The sequence below is a fragment of the Protobothrops mucrosquamatus genome, unplaced genomic scaffold, assembly GCF_001527695.2.
Source record: "Protobothrops mucrosquamatus isolate PMUCROS unplaced genomic scaffold, P.Mucros_1.0 scaffold_194, whole genome shotgun sequence".
In the NCBI taxonomy this organism is placed as follows: domain Eukaryota; kingdom Metazoa; phylum Chordata; class Lepidosauria; order Squamata; family Viperidae; genus Protobothrops; species Protobothrops mucrosquamatus.
Window position 1 is genome coordinate 99,484 of NW_015386270.1, and position 22,539 is coordinate 122,022.

At 39.1% G+C, this 22,539-nt stretch overlaps 1 protein-coding gene across 1 annotated transcript; it reads right to left on the minus strand.

Annotated features, from left to right (window-relative positions):
• Positions 1-403: 403 nt before the first annotated feature.
• DDHD2 (DDHD domain containing 2) lies at positions 404-22,174 on the minus strand. Its single transcript, XM_015824707.1, has 17 exons — positions 21,964-22,174; positions 20,808-20,998; positions 18,721-18,810; positions 16,343-16,463; positions 15,503-15,592; positions 12,873-13,005; positions 12,039-12,247; positions 10,931-10,998; positions 9,776-9,898; positions 8,997-9,092; positions 7,584-7,700; positions 6,603-6,758; positions 4,894-4,996; positions 3,970-4,143; positions 3,159-3,321; positions 2,623-2,744; positions 404-1,861 (listed from the first exon to the last, which is right to left on the minus strand). The coding sequence occupies exons 1-16, from the start codon at positions 22,172-22,174 to the stop codon at positions 2,663-2,665; spliced, it is 2,127 nt and encodes a 708-aa protein (XP_015680193.1). The 3' UTR covers positions 404-1,861; positions 2,623-2,662.
• Positions 22,175-22,539: the final 365 nt, after the last annotated feature.

Below are 22,539 nucleotides of genomic sequence, written 5' to 3' on the forward strand. Positions count from 1 at the left end.
TATACCATACAGCAGAACGCTAGTAGACACAGTCTAGGGTGAAATGTTTTTCTACCATAGATAGATATAACAATTGCAAAACTTTACAGAATAGCCACATTGTGCAGCACAACAGCACTCGGGTATTTTTTAAGGTAAATGTGGTTGCATTGTGAGATTAATCCTACACATCCTTAAATCTCATTTGAACACCCGACGAACAGCCAGTCTATGGATGATGATCTTACTGCCTTAACAAGATGAAACCACTTCAGATCACTAAGATTACTGTATAAGTCGTCAATCCTAATGATTTAGCAACTGTGCTAATTAGAATGACAGATAAAGAGGCCTAACAGTCTGTTGAGGTTCTCCTTTGCAAAGATCAATAAATTCACCAAAGGCAGACAGCTACTGGAAAAAAGTTAAATAACTTTTTAAAAAAAAAAAAAAAAAAGGTAATATTTTACAAAGTGCATTAACTTCCAACTGCTTGACTTTTCCTATTGATGCTCCAATTGAGAATTTGGTCACGTCAAACGGCATTCTGTTCAGCCACAAGTATATAGCGCAAGGGGCTGGAAAATTCAATGATGCAATGACAGCGCAAACACAACGAGGAGAACAACTAAGTCTCTGGCACAGAATAAGAATACACAACGTGAACAGAGTGTGGTGTGATCACATCCCACTTGTAAACCTGCTGCTTGCTGCTTCCTTGGTCAAGGCTTTCTTGAAAAGAGGAGGACAGTTGTGGAGACTACAACGTTTTGTAAATGTATGTGCGGTATGTGAAAAGCAACTGACCACAAGTCGTGCAACAATTGCAGGGCCCAACATACATAACACCATGAAATCACAGGTGTGTTCCACAACTAACCAGCCAAGATTGTGTTGAGCCATGCATTCAATTTACATTCTGGAAGACTAAACCAGCAATGTGAATTGACTGTCCAAATGGTCAGCCAATCACCCTGGTAAAATTGCTGGTATAGAGCTGCCCTCATCTGGTGTCTGAATAAACAATCTACTGTTCAATTACTATGTGGCCAGTGGTTTCTAGGATATGACCTCATTCTTCAGATGCTTTCAAGGACCTAGTTGCATGCATTGAAACAACAGCATATCAAGCTGCTGCTGCTGCTTGTATGAAGTTTGGCACCTCCCACATCAGAATGTAAACACACAGCTTCTACAACAGTGTTTACATTATAACAACACATGGAGAGAAATGATTCATCCGTATCCTCATCATTGTGAACAAGATCAAATTTACAAGCTTTGCCACTTCCTTCCCAGGTAAGTAATTATATACTTTCCCTGCTTTAGAAAAGCAGAACGATAGATCGCTGTTGCTGGCATGATCATCGTGACCGCCATAATCATTTCAGAGAAGAATGGACTTGGCTTGCCCATCTTCTCTGCTCTGGCCTTGAGCCCTTTCTTGGGTCAATCAGCAGCAGGAATAAGATCACACAAAACAAAAATGAAATCCCCACAAACAATCTTAACATCTAACACTCAGTGTGGCCTCAGAAGAAGTGCTTCTAAAAATTAAAAATCCTTCACTGCCCATCACTCATCTTGAGGTTTTTCTAATGGAGACAAGATGTGAAATTGTAGCACCAATTTCAAGTCTTGACTAGTGCATAAACTGAAGGTGACACAACTGGTGTTGTACCAGATCTAAAGACACACGGGCTGTAGACAGAAAATGCAGATCGGTTAATTCACAAGGGCCTGTATATACCAGGAATCGGACAGGATCTCGATGCTCACTACCATCCCTGAATAGGATACTGAGTTTTCCAGAGTTCCAGACTGCGAGGAAGAAGCATGTTGGGCACATTGGACAAAAGAAGAGGAAGGTGACACAGGGCATCTGTAAAACATAATGAAACAACATAGCGCGTCAGCCATATTAGGTTAGCTTTTCATTGAAGGCAACAGATCTTGGAGATGATCTGATTCAAGGAAAACATTATAGAAGGGATAAAAGATACCCAGGAGGATAATTTCTAAATCATCTGGGGGGTTTTTTTGTCTTTTTCTCAAAAAGTAGCCAGTGTTGTGATTCCTCGCCAGCCTGTGGATCCGGCAGCTGAGTCTGAGGACTCAGAGAAGGAGGGGCCTGGAGTGACATCAGAGTCAGAGGAAGGCTCTGAGGAGCTCCAAGACTTACAGTCGGACGAGGAGCCTGGCCCCTCCACTCGCGCTCAGGCTGAGACACAGCTGTGCTGGGAGCCTGAGTTGGACAGTGATGAAGAACAGTTGGGACAAATCCCGGAAGCACGAAGGCGCAGGCAAGAGAACCGAGTAGGACAGAGGAATGCAATGGGGTGGCTCCAAAGGCAAAGGAGAAGGTATTAGAAAGCCACGCCTTGGCTGAATTATAAAAAGGAAGGTATGGGAGGTGCTGGTTGCCAAAGGCAACCGTTCGTGTTGAGGATCTGTGAACTGTGTTTGTTTGCCTTGGACATTGACTCAGGTCTGTGAGAATAAAAGGGTTGGTTTTTTTCTTGCGGTTCCTGCCTGTTTCTTGGAAGAGGGGTTTCTCCTGGTGAGCGTAACAAGGACTCGCGTAGGCTGGGACAGAACAGCCAGAGTCAACTGGGCTCAAATCAGAAAAACAAATAGACTCACATATTTGGTATCCAGAGTTGTGCAGCTGGTCAGCTTGGCTCTACAAGAGGGGCTGATCCATGCTGATGCCCTTGGTTTGATAAATCTCTTTCAACAATAATAATATTGTGTCCTCTGACTCCCTAGAAGGAGGGATAGAAAAAAAGGAAAAAGAGAAAGAAAGAATAGCTATTCGTGATCGGTTACACACTGGCAACAATACAATACAAAGGAGGAAGATACATAATCACAAGCCTCTTGGAAGAAGAACAGGAATGATGGAGACGATGAAAGACAATACCGTCTTCTTCAACTGCCACCTTGCGTGACAAGTCAGGTGAAAGGGCAACCTAGCTGGAAGGGTTCAGTTGGCTGATCTAGATGGCTAGGCTGATGTCCTCTCTTTCCTTCCTGGCTCTGTGTGTGTCCTTCCCAAAGCTGCACACTTAATGGAAGACAGTGACCTTGCCAGATGTTCCTTGATGTTTGATGACAGCCCCCATCCAGAAAAAACTATTGGGCACCAGATCAGGATTAGCCCCCTAGGCAGAACTTACCAGTAGCATAAATGGCCTTGCAGTGCAAATAAATACTCGTTAAAGCTTTCGATGGGTTTCTCCTGAAGCACGTAGTCAATGCGATGGCCCCCATTCAGCAGCCCCACATTAACTGGAGGTGGATCCTCTTTTGCTGATGTGGTTGGTTCCTCTGGTTTCTCCTCTGTATTTATATGGAAGAAAGCTGAATCAACACACTTGCAACCAGTGAACAGGCCACTTAAGCTAAGTTCAGCCTTAATTTTCCTGCCTAAGGCAACAGTGGCAGCTCAGTCTTACAGGGGTCTCCAATCTTGGCAACTTTTAAGACTTATGGACTCTCAGAATTCCTCAGCCAGCCATGGGAGTTGAACTCCTCAGCCAGAATCCTAGGAGCTGAAGTCCACAAGTCTTAAAGTTGCCAATATTCTAGAAAGCCCTTCCTTCAGACAACACTAAAAAGAAGTGGCAACTCTTAGCCACAAGTACCTAGATGGCAATTTCAGCTGAAGAGTTACAGTGCTCCGTGCCCAGACCTGGAAATTGCCCAACGCAATCCTCGGGCCATTAGTTCTCTCTTCACTCAATAGAGCAGAAGGAGCCCCACCTGATGCCAAGGAGACCCTTAGGAAACTCATAATCTCTCAAATGTAACCCACTGTATCAACAAATTCATTTTGCACTATTTACCCCAAACCTTTATTGCAACGGGAGTTTTGTAACTGGGAAGCGGAAGCCAAGAACAGCCACAAAGCAACACAAAATATTTTCCTTTGCATGCACCAAAGGTAACCAAACTCTCTTGAGTGTGCAAATCACAATTTAAACCAACCAGGTTGCTTCTCCATGCTGGTTTCAGCTTCCGATTCCTGTTCCACGTCTCCGGTGGCTCCTGCCTCCACAGCTGGCAATGATGTTCTGGTGAAGGACTGCCAAGCGGTCCTCAAGGAGCCCAACAAGTTATTTTTCAGGTCCATGCTCATCCGAGTGAGGCCTTCCTTCAATTCTGGAAAAATAAAGGGAAAAAATTCAAAACTAGGAAAAAAAAAACCCACGATCACGTGGATGTGCAACTTAAATGCAGGTTTTAGACTGATGTCTTTGGAGGTTCTCATTCATCCAGGTAATGGTTGTCCCAAAGGTGCTTTTATTTTAAAGGCAACTGGACTGATTTGCTTCTCATCCAAGACGCTTCTTCAATTCTAACTAACTGGTGGGGAATGGAAAGGATTTATACTCTCTGCAATCAGACGGTTGGGCCAGGTTCTAGATTTGTTTGCTACTGAAAAAGCCTGTCATGCTAAATCAGTGCTGCTCAACCCTGGCAACTTTAAAGATGTGTGGACTTCAACTCCCAGAATTCCCCAGCCAGTATGCATATCTTTGCAAGCGTCCCTTCATAAATTATAGGGAAAATTCTGAGAAAGTGACTTCGTGCATGTGCACCCATGGGGCACCGGAAGCAGCATTCTAGGGTGGATGTGAAAAGTTATCTGCCAGCCATCCTGGTTCACCCATATCCCTAATTCTCATGTGGATACTGCAGGTATATCAGGACACATACCGTCACACGCAAAGCTATAGTTGGAGTCCCACTGAAGATCACTCATGATATATTTAAGATAAGATAACCTTTATTGTCATTTTTTTTACTGTGGGCACAACGGCACACATCAAAAATGAAATTTAGATGCATAAGATGGAGAAGGAACAATGCTTTTTTGGCTGGTTTTTTTGTTTGTTTGTTTTGTTTTACCTAAGTGCATCCTTTTCCGGCCTTTGTGGTGAGGAAGCAGCATGGGTTCAAATTCCACATCAGGAACAATCATGGGCTCAATCCTGTATGCTACTGGGTCAAACTACAAAAGAAAAGGTTTGCAGACATTACAGCCCGTCCATTCTCTATAGTACCTTTAATCCCAAAGGAAGCATGCAAACCATTTTAAAAAAGGCAAAAAAAACTAATTAAGAAATTAATGCCACAATTAAGTAAACAATTATTACATTTTATTTATTTTTGAAGGAGTGGGAAACCTGCAGATCACGTGTGGCTTTGTGGGTCCTCTTTACAGTTTAGTATCAAATTCTGACACATAAATTTGCTTCTGAAATTCAGTGGTGGTGAACCATCATTTTAAGAGCAATTTTGTTTCTTTTGATTTGTTTTTTTTCTCCTTGTGTTTGGTTTCATTTTTCTCTCTCTTTCATTTGGAGAACTTAAAAGAGATTGTTTTCAAGATGTTTCTGCATGTTTCCATTTTTTTTCCTGATCATCTCTCAGCAGTATTCATCTTCCCAGAGTTGACTTCACATTGTTACAAGAAGAAAACTTTTCATCCCACAATCTTGAAAGTAGTCCTTGTTTAGCAACCAGAATTGGCAACTTTTTTATTAAGCAAAGCGTTTGCCAAGTGAAACCACAACTGTGCTTAATATCGTGTTTCAATTTTCTTTTTGCTTTACAGACTGCAAAGGCTGTAAATGTGAGGACTGGTCGCAAAGTTACTTTTTTGCCACCATCATAATTATGAACAGTCACTGTGGAAAGCCGTCACTAAATGAGGACTACCTGTATTATCTTGACACCACGATAATAACCATCCCTACCTAAAGAAGCTTAACTTTCTGTCTTCTACACTGATTTTTTTTTTTTAAGGGAAATGGGGAAAACGAGAACATTGGTTTACATTGCAGATCTTTTTCTGTTTGGCTTCTATTGGGTTTTTACTTCTCTACTGTTTGGGTTTTTACATTTGGGTATTATTACCATTTTTGTTTTATACTGAGCTGCACTTTTCATTAAGCTGCCCAGAGGACATTTTGAGCAAACAGCAAGGCTTATGCATTCTCAATTAACAGATAAGTCTTCAGAAATCAATACCTCCAGCCATGACTGAAAAGTAGCAAATGATTAGGAGAGGTAAGATTTTTTTTCTGTCCTATTTCTAATGTAAGGGAAACATGGACCATGGATGGTTAACCTAAGCCCCAATACAGGATGAGATTATCTCCAGAAAGGGCGCGTTAAGGTTTTCTAATTTAGAAGCTGCATAATTTACAGATTGGATTCAAGATTTTAATTATTTCCAAATGTTACATAACTTTTGAACAGGCCAGAATTTGAAGGGTATGTGTCTATAAGCCGAATGTCACAGAACCTCGGTGTATCTACATTCCATCTCTTTGTTATGATTCTTGGTTTTCTTTTATTTGTTTTTTTTCCCTAAGGCTGGCAGATTTGTTGATTTCTCATCAGATCTTATTCCATATTACGCAGATACCTGCCATGCAGTTGACAATACAAAGAACTGGAGCCAGTGCCAACTAGCCGTTATCTGAGTCCCATCTATTTCAGTAGGACTTGAATCAAGTTAGCCGTGATCCATTTGAACCGCAGTGCAGCCCACTGTGATTTTCTCTTTGTACTCCTTGGATAAAGGAACAAGAAAAGATACTCAGACTTACGGGATGAAAGATATTGAAGAAGCCTTTGCAGGTGGGCAGGGTGTAGGTTGGATCAATCCTATTCACACCTCGTACAGTGAGAAACATCCCAATGGGTGAGCCAAAAGCAAAAAAAATCTGTGGGTTGTAGATAAGCTGAGGGTAGTTTGCAGAGACCTGGTGGAATACAAATAGAATTGACGGTTTACAGGGAACAAGCAATTCCATTCTGTCTTTCTGCCTGCCTGCCTGCCTGCCTGCCTGCCTGTCCATCCATCATCCATCTATCTGAAATACTAGCATATGTCACCTCAATTAACACATATCAAGAATTTACTTCCTTCCTAAATCATTGCTGATCTGTGGGACTCATGAAAATTACAAACCGTCCATAACGTAAAATCGAAACAGAAACATGCTGCTAAAAAACAACAACAAAAAAAGGCAAAAAGTTTATCTTTCCAGGGCATCTTCCCTTCAGGACAGAACTATCTACAGGCTTCAGAGCTTGTCTGTAGGAGTTTTCAGACAGTCCTCCAAGCTACGTCCAGCATTTTCTGAAACAGGAAAATATTTCGTAGCCTGGGCATTTGCATAATGAGCTGTAGAATTCAGCAGCCCATAAACGCTGGAGGTCGTCAACAAGCAACTATGAAGGAATGTAAACAAGGATAGCAAAGGACAAGCATTTAGTGTGATACTTCTGCACCAGGATCTGATATGAGATAATACGGTCTGGATTCAGATCTTGGCCCAATTAGCCGGGGTCAGAACAAAACACTTAAACATAATCTATATAAATGTAATATTTTTGCCTGCATGACTTTCTGGAAAAAAAAAGTATAGAATTTTTTTATTATCAATACTTTGTTGACGCACTACAGGTAGTCTTCGACTTATGACCACAGTTGTTAAGGGAGTAGCACCACTTTTATAAAAAAAAATTGCCACGGTCATTAATGATTAAGCAAATCATTAATAGCTGTTGTCTATTAAAGTTACCTGCCCTGTTATAACACCCAGAGTTCTGCAACCGGTTTCTGCACATGTGGGCATTGCAGATGTCCCCTGGTTGGCATCTCCACCTTCCTCAGCAGCTCCAGAGGTTTGTCTCAAAACCTACAAAGAAAATAATAATAATAAAAATCTTCTGCAGTTGCTTTCAAACATGTGCTACCTCAACAGAAGGAGGATCCATTTTATAAAAACATTTTAGTGGAATGCTGCTACGGTTGTCTCTACAGTGAACACTGTGTACTTCGTGATAAGAAGGACTGCACAATTATTTGTATTATATTATCGACTCTTCGGCCTAGAACATATTAAAGGCTTTAGAAGTTTTATATTTTCCCACAACCTCATTATCGAATGGGAAAAACCAAAAGGAATAAATAAAAGGTTAAAAGGATGCAAAGGCTCCATCAAGATCAGCACTCTTGGGCCATGTGAAACACTTCCACCTGGAAAAGCTGCTGGAAAGTGGTGTGACTCCAATGGGAAAATGCATCAGGAGTGAAAAGGGTTCAAGCATGATTCCAAGAAGCATGGAAAACCTTCATCAAGAAGAGCTCATTTGGCAACTATGTAATTTGCTGGTGGCGATGGCTGTCAATTAGGTAGTATTGACAGGCAATTTAGAAAATCTATGGAAGGTCACATCCTTAACAGAAATGGCTGTGAAATACTATCCAATGGGGAGTTTTATTTATTTAGCATAGGGTGAACACATGATAGAAGAGAAGTAAGCATATACATACAATCCATGTAATTACATACAAGACCTCTATGTGGGTACGGTAATGGCCTCATAACTGCATTTATACAGATGATCCTCAACTTATGACCATAATGGAGCCTGCCCATCAAGGTTGTAAGTCATGATAGTCGTAAAATTGGTCACCACATGATCGACTTGATTTTATGACCTTCTTTGCACCAATTGTTAAGCAAATCAATGGCTTGCTATGGGCCACTTTTGCTGAAAACTGGAAGTTATTGCTGGTTTTGGGGAAAACCACTGTAAAATGGGATCACATGATTGCAAAACACTGCAATCAGCCATGAATGTGGGCTGGCTGCCAAGAGCCCGATATGTAGTCCCATAAGCACAGGGGGTGACAGTCAGAACTTCAGAACCAGATGATAAGTATCCCCAGGGAGGTCCACTGTAACTTCAAACGGTCACTAAGTGACCAGTCGTCAGGCGAAGACTGCTGTAGCTAATGGAAAACACAGATATTTTTTTAATTCCAAGGTAGAGCCAAGAAAGCAAAAAATGAGAGAACAATGACAAAGTATTCCTTTTGATTTAGGTGATGAAATTAACACAACATAACTAGCCTCCAAAGCATAACTTTATGGCTGTGTCCATCAAGATGCACGTTTCAGTGGTTCAAAGGCTTACACAAGACATACCTGGAAGTTGCTTCTCTTCCTTAAATAGTGCAGGATCCTGATTCTGGGTCCCAAGGGGATCCCCATCTCTTTAAGCTCCTTGTCCGTGCACAGGGCCTGCGCATAAGAATTCCACACTCAGAAACACAGTTCTACTACGAACAGGATATAGAAAGGAAGAGCAAAAGGGATGGGGGCTTAGGCTGCTTCTACATGTCTCACTAATTTCAAGAGACAATTCAACTTTGTAAAAACCAACATACTGATCCAAACAAAACAAAAGGAACTTGCAAAGCCCAGAATCAGAAACACTGGAGAAAAGGTGACACCCAAGTCACAATCCATAAGCAATTCCTAGTTCACAGACTAAGTCCGGTTGCCCAAGAGGCAATGACTTTAAAATGCCACGCTGCGAAAGAGTTAAGGATGAGAATAATGAAGGGCTTCCCAAATATTCTAGCACAACATGGTGTGTGTCCTTGACTATAAGATTGGGACATTCTGGTATATGCAGTTGACGTTCTAAAGGAAGACAGAAGTAATGTAAATAAATAGGAAAAGTAGGATGTTATTCCTTGCCAAAGAAGTATCTAATCCGAACATGAACTATCCCAGATGATGATCTCCAAGTAGACCCAAACAAAATTTCAATGGAAAAGAAATTGCTCATCCATATCTACCGGCCCCTGATATTATTGGCCTAAAGTTCATTTGCCTTAAGGGACCATGCTGAAGACAGATATATGAAAGCCAGCAGCATGCATGTTTTAGACAACAGAAGCAACCCCAGTTTCATTTACCAATGCTCGACTGTCCACTTTCTCCTTCTCAAACACAGCATAATATTCAGAAAGATCAAGTTCCGCTAAGATGTCCTTCATAGATTTGTTGATTTCCTGATCCATTGCCAGTCTTGGTAATCCCTGTGAAAAGTTAATTGGGAAGTTTTTAAGGCTCCTGGTTTGCTTCAGTTTAGGATGTACGCAAAGGTTATCACTGAAATAAACAATAGAATTGTAGAATTTTACGAACGATTCTCCTAATGTTGGGTTGTAGAACCTCTTTGGTGTAGTGGTTAAGGCCTCAGGCTAAAAAGCAGGAGACTTTTGAGTTCTAGTCCCCCCTTAGGCAGAAAACCAGGTGTGTGTGACCTGGGGCCAGTTACTCAGGCAGTGGTAAACCACCTTGCCAAGAAAACTGCAAGGACTTGTCCAGGCAGTCTCCAAGAATTGGACAGAATTGAACACAAATAAACAAACAAACAAATACATGCTTAAATCAAAGTTCATAGCTTGGAGCACCACCACTGAAACCAATGGAGCATGTCAATCTGTACTAGCTTTAAAAGTCCATTGTTTCAATGGGTTTAACTAAACATATATTGCGGCCAACCACAGTCAATGACTCTGGGTGGCTTACAATTAAAAAAATATAATACAATTAAAAATACTAGAAACATTTTAAAACAATAAAACGCTAAAAACACTACATTCAAATATAATCAAGCCCAAAGAAACAGCTTAAATGTCCCGTAATTTCATTAAGGAAAACAGTTAAGGGTTTATTTAACCTTCCTACAGAGAGATAACAAAACACTTATTGATAGCTGAAATCCTGTATCACCTTATAGAGACTATAAGCTTCCTCAGAATCAATGAGAATTTTTTTTACACACGTTTTGCTGTAATCCTCTCCCAGTGGAATTTTTAAATCCAAAAATTTGCTTAAAATATTCCCAACTTGGGGAATCTATAAGGATTAGCACCTAACTCAAAATTAGGGAACAACTAAGTTTAGCAAAAGCCATACTATGCATGCTTCTTCTCCCAGAACTAACTGACGGTATTTCTGAAGATTAGAAAATTATCTTGGCTAAATGAAAGCGCAGTGTGAAAATATCAATTAACTTGGGCTTGTCCCGAATTGAAACAACAGAATAACGTGTAAACATGTACCTCTTTTTTTTCTTGCTCATCAAATGTGCATTTCTGATTTGTGAGGAGATCAAATAATATAAGGGACCCTAAGAAAATAACATCATGAGCAGGTCTTAGAGGAAAATCACAAATATGGGGTGTCAGGATTGCCAAAGGTTTCAACCTTCTCAGATAAAATATAAATCCATAATTCTGGTTAGTTTAAAAAAACAATAATGGAGAAATTATTGATTTTACAATTTGAAAAGTAGAACAAATGGAGGAAACTAGGTGTTTCTTTTAAAAAAAATCTATAACGTGGGAATCAAGTTTTTTTTTAAATTTTGTACAAAAGAGAAAACAAATTCCCTTCAGAAGTTTATGTTCTATTATTATTATTATTTTTGCTACACAGAAATGTATTATCAATATATCGCCCACTATTTCATGAAAATACAAGGAGAGGAACAAACCTCCCAGCCCTGCAAATGTTTAATCAAGTGGCGAAAAAAATGCATACAAAATTACATTCCGAAAAGTCAGAAAAACCCAGGAGATACTGCATCCCAGGAACACAAAGATCTAGTTTCAATACAGATTTTAAATTGAATAGGTAATAGGTGGCCCAGTTTGTCCTGTCCCATATATATCTGAATAACTATAGAGCTCATTCCCAAATTTTATTTATTGATTTATAAAATTTATAGGCTGCCCATCTTACCTCAAAGTAACCCAAATGAAATGATTTCAGAAGTCCTTACACCAAAATAAGACCACACTTGACTAGATTGCCTAGATGCAGTCACCTGGGGTTTCCAGCCACATTTTTTTTCTAGTCCTCCCTAGAGAGATCAGAGACTGAATTTGGGATCGTCTGAATGCAAGACAAGGACTTTGTTATGAATTGCTCAAGATCATTAATGCTTGATTGAAATGATGCATTTGGTTTTAAATCTTCTTTTTCCTGTGATTTGTAGATGTTACAACTGTAAATCAATTTAAGATTATCATGCGTGTATTGTGCTCTCTCTGGAAAAAAAAAATTCTATGTTGATCTAAGAGTCCAGAACATTTCTAGTACGTTATATTGTAAATGACATACTGTATGCTGATAAGCTTTGCATTAAAGTAAGAAAAATAATTATACCTAAGCTATGGCCAGCTATGGAGACACCTCCTTTGAAATCAGGATTTCTCTCCAAAAAGAGCAGGTAGATCCGGTTCATTTCTGATGCAACCGTATCCACAATGGTTTGACAGTAGGTAGAGCTGTTGTAGAAAAACACATCCAGGATGGTATCGTTGATGAAGTGACGTAAGCGGTTGATGCTTGGCAAAGTGATTCTCTCCAAATTTCTGTAAGCAAAGCAGAGAAGGACATTTAGAAGGAACAGTGATTTCAACAATTCCCACTGACCACTCTCATTTTTCCTCTTAGTATTCCAACTTCTACATTCTGCCACTGAGTTGTTGAGGTTTTTTTTGTCAGCATAAGGAGGCTTCACTACAAAAGCTGGATCAAAATAAAACTAATAAAAATACTGAAGTACTCTTGTGATTGGTTTTATTAACCAATAAATCCAACTGAATTCGATGAACTCCCAAGAAAACACAGTGAGAACTGACCTGCAAATTAAATGTTTGTAATGTCTATATCTACTGTACAATCCTTATCAAGGAAAGGATGATTTGTGGGTTGGCTTGGCTTGGCTTGGCTTGGGTGAGATCATAGGAGATCTGGAAGAGTGAGGTAATATACCAACCTTTTGGGACTAAGGAAAGCAGATCTAAGTATATATTTTATCTATTTTCTATACATTGTATAGAGTCCCCAAAAGTCTAAAATGCAGAGAATCTATCTTTGCCGCCTCCTCTTGCCAGTTAAAATTGTAGCGTTTCATGAAATGAAAAATATCTCTATAGATCTCAGGCTGTCATCACCCCATGCAGATTTCCTTGAAGCATTGCAAAATGCACTTACACGTCTACTCCTGTATGTAAAGTACTGTGCCAGTTCACTGGAATAAATTCAACTCGACCAATCTGTTGTTGTTCCTGAGCCTTCTTGAAATGGGTTGAGATCATGTTCAAGGAAACACTGCGGAAGTCGTTGACTAAAGAAGAAGAAGAAGCAGAAGAAGCAGAAACTATTTTGAATCAAGGTAGCTATTACTGCACACTTAACAATGGGGAAGGAAAATCAGTTTCCTGGGAAGACCGGAAGTAGACTCAAATGGGGAAAAAGAACAGGAATAAGGGAACAATTCCTCTTTCTCAGCACTGTTTGTTTATTATATTTTTATCCCACCTCATTACAAGTAACTCAAGGCACAACAACAACCACAGAGGTGGGCTGGGTTGAGACAAGAGTGACTGGTCCAAAGTCACCCAGCTAGCTTTCACGCCTAAGGTGGGACTAGAAGTCACAGTCTCCTGGTTTCTCTACCAGACTGTTCCAGTTTATTTTTAGGGGGAAGAAACGCAATAAATGCAGAGACACGTCTTCTCTATATTTCATCTACTGTAGTCCTTAAGTGTTTGTGAAAACTGTGCCTTCAAATCAATGTTGGCTTCTGATAACACATAGAGATGCCTAAAGTTTTCTTAGTAACTTTAGTTTGCTCTTGTCTTCTTCTCCCTTGGGCTGAGAGACAAGAACTGGGCCAAGTCCACCAGCTGGCTTTGTGCCTAAGGCAGGACTAGAATTCAACAATTCCTATCTGGTTCTCATAAACCACTATGTCAAACTGGCTCAGTAAGCAGTTTATAACACTTACATATTTATTAAAAACACAAGTTGTTAGTCCTAGCAGTAGCAGCAATTGTCTAATTCTTGTTCTTCTCTCCAGTTATGATTCTGGAAATTTAGCATTTCCACAGACACATTTTCTCAGAAGACATCTAAGAAGTCCACCTTAGAAGCCACATCATTGTCCTGTTACTGTACAGCCAGTTTCTATAACAAGCTTACTTCACTAATGTAGTTGCCGCTCCAAACCATTCTATGCAATCCATTTTATGCAATCATTTTATGCAAGAGGAGAAGATGGACTTGAAACTCATGAAGCTTAAAATGCTAGATTCATTGTGAAAAAGGGAAAAGTCCAAGCAATTGCTTCAACTGCTTCTTCATTTAAAATTTACGTGATAAAAGCATTATGTAAACATTACTTTGGAGAACCTGGCACTGCAAAGGATCTTGTTGCTCAAGTCCCACTTCCTACAATACTAATCAAGATTTACTGATGCTTCCCTTAACACAGCGTAATTTGTATTTTTGCATATCTTGCGCCATAAACTTTCATGGATCACAGTCAACAGAAGTGCAATCTTTATGTCATAGTAAAATGTGTTTTAGAGATGCTGTAAAATTAATTGCCAAATAATTTCCAACAAAAGAATCCCATGTAATTGAGGGCTCCACAATAAGGAGCGACCACTATCATTTGGGCATATCTTGCTTTGAAATTTGGCTCATCTCCAGATAATTGCAACATCAGCTAGAAATAAATGGGTTTCCCAACATCGTCTCTTATCAAGTAGATTATGATGAAGGTGATAACAATGCTGAGGCTTTAATTATTGTGGAATAAAAGCAACTAAAAGGCATTGGTATATATTAGTTAGGTATGTACAGGTAGTCCTCAACTTATTTTGGCGATTGTTCAAAGTTACACCACTTCTTCTTCTTCTTCTTGTGCCATATCCGTTATCGGACGTTGGCGATCATGTTGGCGATCCTGTTTGTATCAGCAGCCGCACGAAAAAGTGCTGCTGAGTTTTGTCCAAACCAGTCCCTTAGATTTTGAAGCCACGATATTCTTCTTCTGCCTGGACCTCGTTTGCCTTCAATCTTTCCCTGGAGGGTTAAATGGAGTATGGCGTATTTTTCTGGGTGTCGCATCACATGTCCGAAATATTCTAATTTTCATTTTTTAATTGTTCTGATGATTTCCCTTGGCTTTCTCAGTTGGCTTATCACCTCCTCATTTCTGATCTTGTCAACCCAGCTTATACGTAACAGCCGCCTGTAAATCCACATTTCAAATGCTTCTAGTCTCTTCAGGTGGCCTTCTGTCAGAGACCAACTCTCTACTCCATAGAGTAGGATAGACCACGGGGGGGGGGGGGGAATGACATACGAAAAGCCCTTGCGCTTATGAGTAGTGCAGCATTCCCATCATCATGTGATCAAAATTCAGAGGCTTGACAACTGGCATGTATTTATGCTCGGGGTAATGTCACCTTCCAAGTTGGCTTCCAATGAGCAAAATCAATGAGAGGGGGCACTGGATTTGTTTAATGACTGTGTGATTCACTTAAGAACTGCGGTGATTTGCTTAACAACCATGGCCAAAAAGATAGCAAAATTGGATGCAACTCCCTCAGCAATGGAAATCCTGGCTCCAGTTGTGATCATAAGTTGAGAGTCATCTGTATTAGTAATTCAGGTCTGCAAACAACATAGTATTCACTTGTACAGGAGGACTAATTTGGGGAAATCTGGCTTTATATGGTAAGGAAGGTCATGATAGTAATATCTGTCCCCAAAACACATACCAATTCCTTTTTTGGGATGCAGAACCAGCAACGTTTCTTCTTTGCACTTACCACATTGAACGATACTCCGGAATCGAATATCACAAGCTGGTCCAATTCCATGAACAACAAAAACTAAATGATCAATTTGTGTTGGTTCCCCTGAAACAAAGAACCAAATCCTACTCAGAGTGCTGTTTCCAAAAAGATACCAAATCTTATTATACCTGGAGTGTCTTTGCTTTTTGCAAATTAAAAATGCTGGAATTAAATTAAACATTAAATTAAACCACTAAATATTCAAGCTTATTCTAATTGATATTATTTTTACAGCGGAGCGGAGCGGAGCGGAGAGGAGAGGAGCAGAATAGAATAGAATAGAATGGAATGGAATGGAATATAAAATTAGATTAGATTAGATTAGATTAGATTAGATTAGAATAGAATAGAATAGAATAGAATAGAATAGAATAGAATAGAATAGAATAGAATAGAATAGAATAGAATAGCTTCATTTGGCCAAATGTGATTGGACACACAAGGAATTTGTCTCTGGTGCCGAAGCTCTAAGTATACATGCAAAACAACAGAACAATAATCATAATAATGATGATACCAAGAAGAGAAGGTAGTATAAGGATGAGAAGGATAATAGTAAAACAGCCATACTACATGAGTAAAATATACTTTGACATAAGACAGTCTAAAAATAAAAAGTTATACAGATTCTGCTGTTCCTGTTACTTTCCTCTGCTCTCTTCTCTTTACCCTTAAAAATCTTGCTCAAAACAATTTTCTAAAAATACATAATACTTTCTTAATGTTTTAGTCTCATGCTTCTAATCTGTGTTGAGAAATAATCCCTGAGCAATCCCTGGACAGTGTGTTCCAAAGATGAAAATACTTATCCACCATGAGGGATTTCAACAGATATATTGTCCACTCCTCTCTTCACAGTCCTTGGCCGGCCTTGTTCTGCAGGACTCACACCCCAATCGTCTGTGACTGCTACTGGTTGGTAATGTACCATTAACTTGAAAGAAAAAAAAAAGAAAAGCAAATGGGTTAAAGCAAATCAGATTGCCTAATCTGATAACAAAATGGAGACAAACACTAATAAAGATCTTTGTAACTAAGCAAAGAAGGTAAAGAAAATCCTAAAGGCCACACAGACACCAATCATGCAGCAGCTTTCAGCCTCCTGCTACTGATTATGCTGTGCTTTGATTTTTGTAGCACTGCAGAGAGGGAAGAATGTTCCAAAGGAGGGTTATGAAACAGCGACATTTATTCAAATATTTCTTAAATCCATTTAAAAACAGTAGCAGAACTTCTGCTTCCCAGTCATTTCCCAAAACCTGGCATTGTTAAAAATACACGTTTGCTGGTCTCCAAAATGAGAGCAAAGAGCAATGGAAAGAAACCACTTGAGAGAGCCACAGCATTCCACAGTCATTGAGTCACAATCAAAAAAGCTCAAAGTTTAATAGAAACCAACCTCAGCTCTTGGGGAAAAAAGCAACCTCAGCTGACCTGAGGATCCTTAGGAGAAAAAGCATCTTTTGCTCCCCATCAAACCTACCAGGATAGTCAACCTATAGCAATCCAGATGTTGCTGAGCTACATTTCCTATTATGTCTCCCAATTGGTCGTATTCCTGGGGATGGGAGGAATTATAGCTGTCAGGAGTGTAGCTCAGACAGCACATCTGAGTGCCGAAAGTTGCCAACTTTTTCCCTAGAATCTTGCAAGACATTTGGACAACCAAGTTAACATTTAAAAATGCAGTGTTTTTATCCTCTCCTAACACGCCCCATATTATATGTAAAATGCAAATGAAAACTCAATCATCCAGGCCAAAAGGATCTAAAAAGGTTAAATCATGGCAACTGGACCAAAATTTATTAAAACAGAGACGTTTCATTACTCATCCAAATAATTTATTCGTGATTTAACCTTTTTAGATAATTTTGGCCTGGATGACTGAGTCTTCATTTACATATTGCATATAATATGGGGCACATTAGGAGAGGATAAAGATGCTGCATTTTTAAATGTTAACTTAGTTGTAACTATTTCAACTTCTTCCCTCAATATGACACTACGGGGCATTGCACACCAGAACAACTAGACATAAGGATAGTATTTTTCCCCATGCCGTCACTCTGCTTAACAACTAATTGCTACAACACTGTCAAAATACTAGTAAAGATGTATTACTATGATATTCCTCATCTTTCCTATTACCTATCCTTATCTTCTTATGACTATAACTTTGCTGCTTGTATCCTACAATTTATATTGGGGTTTTTTTGTACCCTAGTGTGATTTATGTTGTTTGCTTAGCTAGTACTCTATGACTATCACTAAGTGATTTATGATGAAGTGTTGTATTTCACGATTTATGATGAATGTATTTTCATGGTGTATATGATCATGATTATCACTATTACTTGTATGTACACTGAGAGCTTATGCACCAGAAACAAATTCCTTGTGTGTCCAACTACACTTGGCCAATAAATAATTCTATTCTAATTCTCAAATGTCTTGCAAGATTTTAGGAAAAAAGTTGGCAACTTTCGGCATTCAGATGTGCTGTCTGAGCTATACATGCCAACGACTCTCTAACTCTACCTACCCAAAAAAAATTCATTTTGACTGAAGAAGTTACTTGGATGAGTAACAAAATGTCTCCATTTTAATAAATCTTAATCCAGTTGCCATGATTTAACCTTTTAGATGCCCCACCTGATAGTTCTCACTGATCAATATCCTCAATTCAAGCTAAGGAAAATATAAGGAAATATACAGTATATATGCTGGGCAAGGTATCGTCTCACTCCAATTTATCACACATTTTTAAAAAAATTAATTTAATTTAATTTGAATTTAATGTAGCATGCACAAGAGCTCATGAAAGACCTCCTTCAAGAGCTCAAGTCTGAATACATTGAACTCTTTCCTCGTGCTTTTCTTACAATACCTCTATAAACAGCCGGATGTACTGTAATTCTAACATGCATTTCTAAGCTTGTTAACTGCGACTGGAAAACCTGATGACCTTGGGCAACATCACAGGCCATTAAGAGATGCTTCCTAAAGGAAATAAAATATCTCTTGGCCAATGCAGAGGAAAATTCTCCCCTCCTGCCCCAGAGCTATTCCTTGGACACACAAAAGCTTGTGTTGTATTAAGGAAACTTTCAAAAGTTTCCTTAACACAATTCAAATTATTAAGAACAAGCAACATGTTTCTTAGGAAAAGGAAACCATCAACTTTACCATACCTTTGGGTTATGTAATATGATTACTTCTCTATTTGGAGATTCCAATTTCTTCTTCCATTCGTCTAAGGTCACACAAATCATATAAGTGTCCTTCAAAGGAAGCCAAAACAAAATACTTTTGAGAGTCAACATATTATTTTTTTTACTTTTACATTATAAAAATCTAACTCTGTGTAAATTTTAGAGTTGACTACTCTAAATAATTATATAAAGCCAAAAGTGTCCCAAATGACTTTCATATCATTCTCTCCACATTCACAAGTCAAACAGAAGATATCTGCAGAGACACTGGAATGGAATGGAATGGGATGGAATGGAAAGGGAAGGGAACAAAGCCTTGTTTTCCACTGCTTTCTAATAAGGTTTGGTGTATGTTTCAAGACTACAGCTATAGTTAAAAAAATAAAGAACAAATTGCTGCATGTTTTCCACCATATGCATGGTTAGACATAACAAGATATTCTTCTTCATTAATCAAGAAAATTCTCTGGAAATTATTACTTATTTTTTGGTTTGTAGAGATTAACTATTTCAAATGGATTGATTCTACCTTAATTATTTTGGAAGCAATTTATATTTTGAGTCCCAAAATATAAGACTTAAGCTTTTTGGTTCAGCTTCATATTATTAGATATCAGAATCCACTAGTCAGATTTACATGCTTTCAGTTTCCAGCTGGAACATACTACAAAATTTACTGCCTACAATCACACAAATGTTTCTGTTCGAACTCAGCTGATGGAGGTAATATAAGCATTTCTGAAACTATAATGCTCATCCAGAATACAATTAGTGTCTAGGAATAATATACAACTAGGTGAGGGATTAATGGAGAAAAATGTGTATCTCTTAATGTTACCTACAGTTCTCAATTAAATTCACCACAATGAATTTGTCCTAAAATGTCATTTCCCTCTCAAAGGACTTGGATAGACTTGTCCTCGCTTCCAGACAAATATCCAGAACGAAGCAGCTACTTTGTGAGGAAAAAAGTACTCAAAGAACATAATGCAGCAAGAAATTGTAATATGAGCCACCCCAGATAGACAGGCCTATCAAGAAAGTCACATATTGTTCCTTGCAGTGTGATGGTTAGCATATGTTAGGTTCTAAAAAGCAAAGCAGAAGGGCAAAGTATCTTGCAAAGTCAAGACTGTTTTTTTAAAAAAATTGGCATTTGCAGATAATGCCAAATCCCCTTGGTCATGAAACAAAGAGAAGGGAAGCTACCAATAACTAAGGAAGAGGATCCAACTGCTCCAAGGTGATGGAGAGGACTGCTCAAAAGGCAGCTCTCATACAATCCAAATATTTCAGTTTGAAAGGGCCTCCTCAGTGCCCTTTGGATCAGAAAGAGCTGAATGACCAAGGACTAAATTAGATCCAAAACAGCCGACTCATGAATGAGGCCTCCAAAACCAAAAAGTTAGTAAAATATTTTAGAATTTAAAAGAACAGTCCTTGGAGGGATCCTGATTTGGTTTAGGGTAGCACTTTTGTTGATTTATTGATGCCCAGTTATTTGCCCACTAGAGAGCCATGGTGGCGCAGTGGTTAGAATGCGGTATTGGAGGCTCACTCTGCCCACAGCTAGGAGTTCAATACTGACTGGCTCAAGGTTGACTCAGCTTTCCATCCTTCCAAAGTCAGTAAAATGAGGACCCAGATTGTTGGAGGCAATATGCTAACTCTGTAAACAGCTTAGAGAGGGCTGTAAAGCACTATAAAGTGGTATATAAGTCTAAGTGTTATTGTTACCCCACTTAACAAAATAAACAGACATGACAGCTGTTACCATTTGATCTGTGGAACAAATGTTATTTTCTTTTCAGGGTAGTGAGAATGTGTGGCAGGATGAATTTACACCGGGAAGGTATCACAATGAGAACTAGCCCACACATGACTCTAATGGAAATTTCTTGACTGATATTTATATTTCCAAATTACATAAGAGATCCTGGTCATAATGTTCCCCCATGATCAGCTCCCAGGAAAGTGTGAAGGGCATTCCCAAGGAAATCAGAAAGATTTGCCAGAAATAATAGTGATGCAGTCAAGAATATGACTCATGTTCTTATCAACATTACCTCTAACTGTTCACTGAAGTTTTCAGGATATGGAATATATCTGTTGTCTTTGTCGCCCTTATAAAACCAAGTACAGCGTCTTACTTCCGATTCAGCTTCTTCCCAGTATACAGCATAGCGCACCCTCTCCTTTAAGTGGACGTCATACCGGCCCCCTTCGGTTGGCACAACCAGCTCTTTGCAATGCTTGCCTACAGAACACAAGGGCTAGCATGAAACTAGCTGTGTACTATCAATAGGGCTTTGTTAAAAGGAAAAAGCTGAAACTGAACACAAAAACGTGGGCATGTGGAGGACCTCTAAGCCAAAATTCATACAGTTGTCAACCCTACTATTATTTTTTTAGAAGACACATTATCTAGATGGATGGAAAAATGTAAATACACTGGATAATATTTACAAAAAACACAACAGAAGGCAAGTGGCAGATGTCTTGTCCCTCCATTGTGGCCTATAATTAGTCTATTCATCTCCACCTTTCTTTATGCCCTGGAAACTCTTAATTTTATTTACAATATATTGTAGATTTCCAGTTTAAATGACGGCTGATCTAGCCTAAGAATATCTATCTATCTATCTATCTATCTATCTATCTATCTATCTATCTATCTATCTATCTATCTATCTCTCATAACTGGGGTTTATTTATTTTGATGCATTTGTGACATGGACTATGCACAGGGAAGAGAAGATACAGTCACCAACTATTGGTGGACTTTAGCTGCCATCACTCATGATAACTGGCCACACTGGGTAAAGCTGAAGTGTCAGATGCAAGCCACCAGATCCACTCGTGAAAGGTCCAAGTCAGCCACTTTATTGTGTTCGACCTATACTACAAGAATCTCTCCAGAGTACTTGGCTTCCCCTGGGAACAACCACATAAAGATTCATGGAATTTGGGAAAGGTCAGGCTTATGCCTTTTGTGGCTGCGCGAGGACTCAAGGCTATTCCCTGCTTTGACTCCTCCTTCCTGCCTAAGACAAGAGTTTCTGAACAGAAGAAAATGAGAAACCAACAAGACGTAAAGGGCTCTAGGCTTTTGATTTCCCCCCAATCAAATCATATCACTCTGCAACAGCCACAATTAAAACACAACAGCCACAATTAAAAATTCTCTCCCCCCCCTTCTTTTTGGGGCATATTTTTACTTACTAGACTGATAAGCTGTTTCCAACTTCTCTGAATCTTGTCCACTGAAGGGAATCCATTTCTCTCTGGAATCTACCGTCCTGCAGTAAAACCAGTGAGGAGAAACTGGTTCATATTTATTAGCTGCTTCTGCTTCTACGGCTTCATAGTAAGTGGATGAATTTGAATTAGAAGATGGAGAAGCCTCTATTGATTGTTGCTCTGTTGTGGACATCGCACCGCCTGGTACAAACGTGAAAATGAAGCAAACAAGCCAAGAAAATATAATGTTAAAAACTTAATTCATATTTTGCTCAGTAAACATCTATGATTTACTTTTTGTGAAAAAGGCAACAGTGGTGTTTTTTTTTCAAAAATGAGAAAGAAATAATACCAAATAGCTGCAAATGAACCAACAGCAACTGCAAATGACTCACTTTTTAAAAAGCCTCTGGAACCATCTACAAATATAGATATGGACAACCTCAGCATCCTTATTACTGAGAAAGGCTAGAATGAGCAAACATATGTAATTTTAGCTCAGCTGCTTGCACCAGAGTCTAATTCACACACCTTTATTGAAACTAAGCTAATCATGCA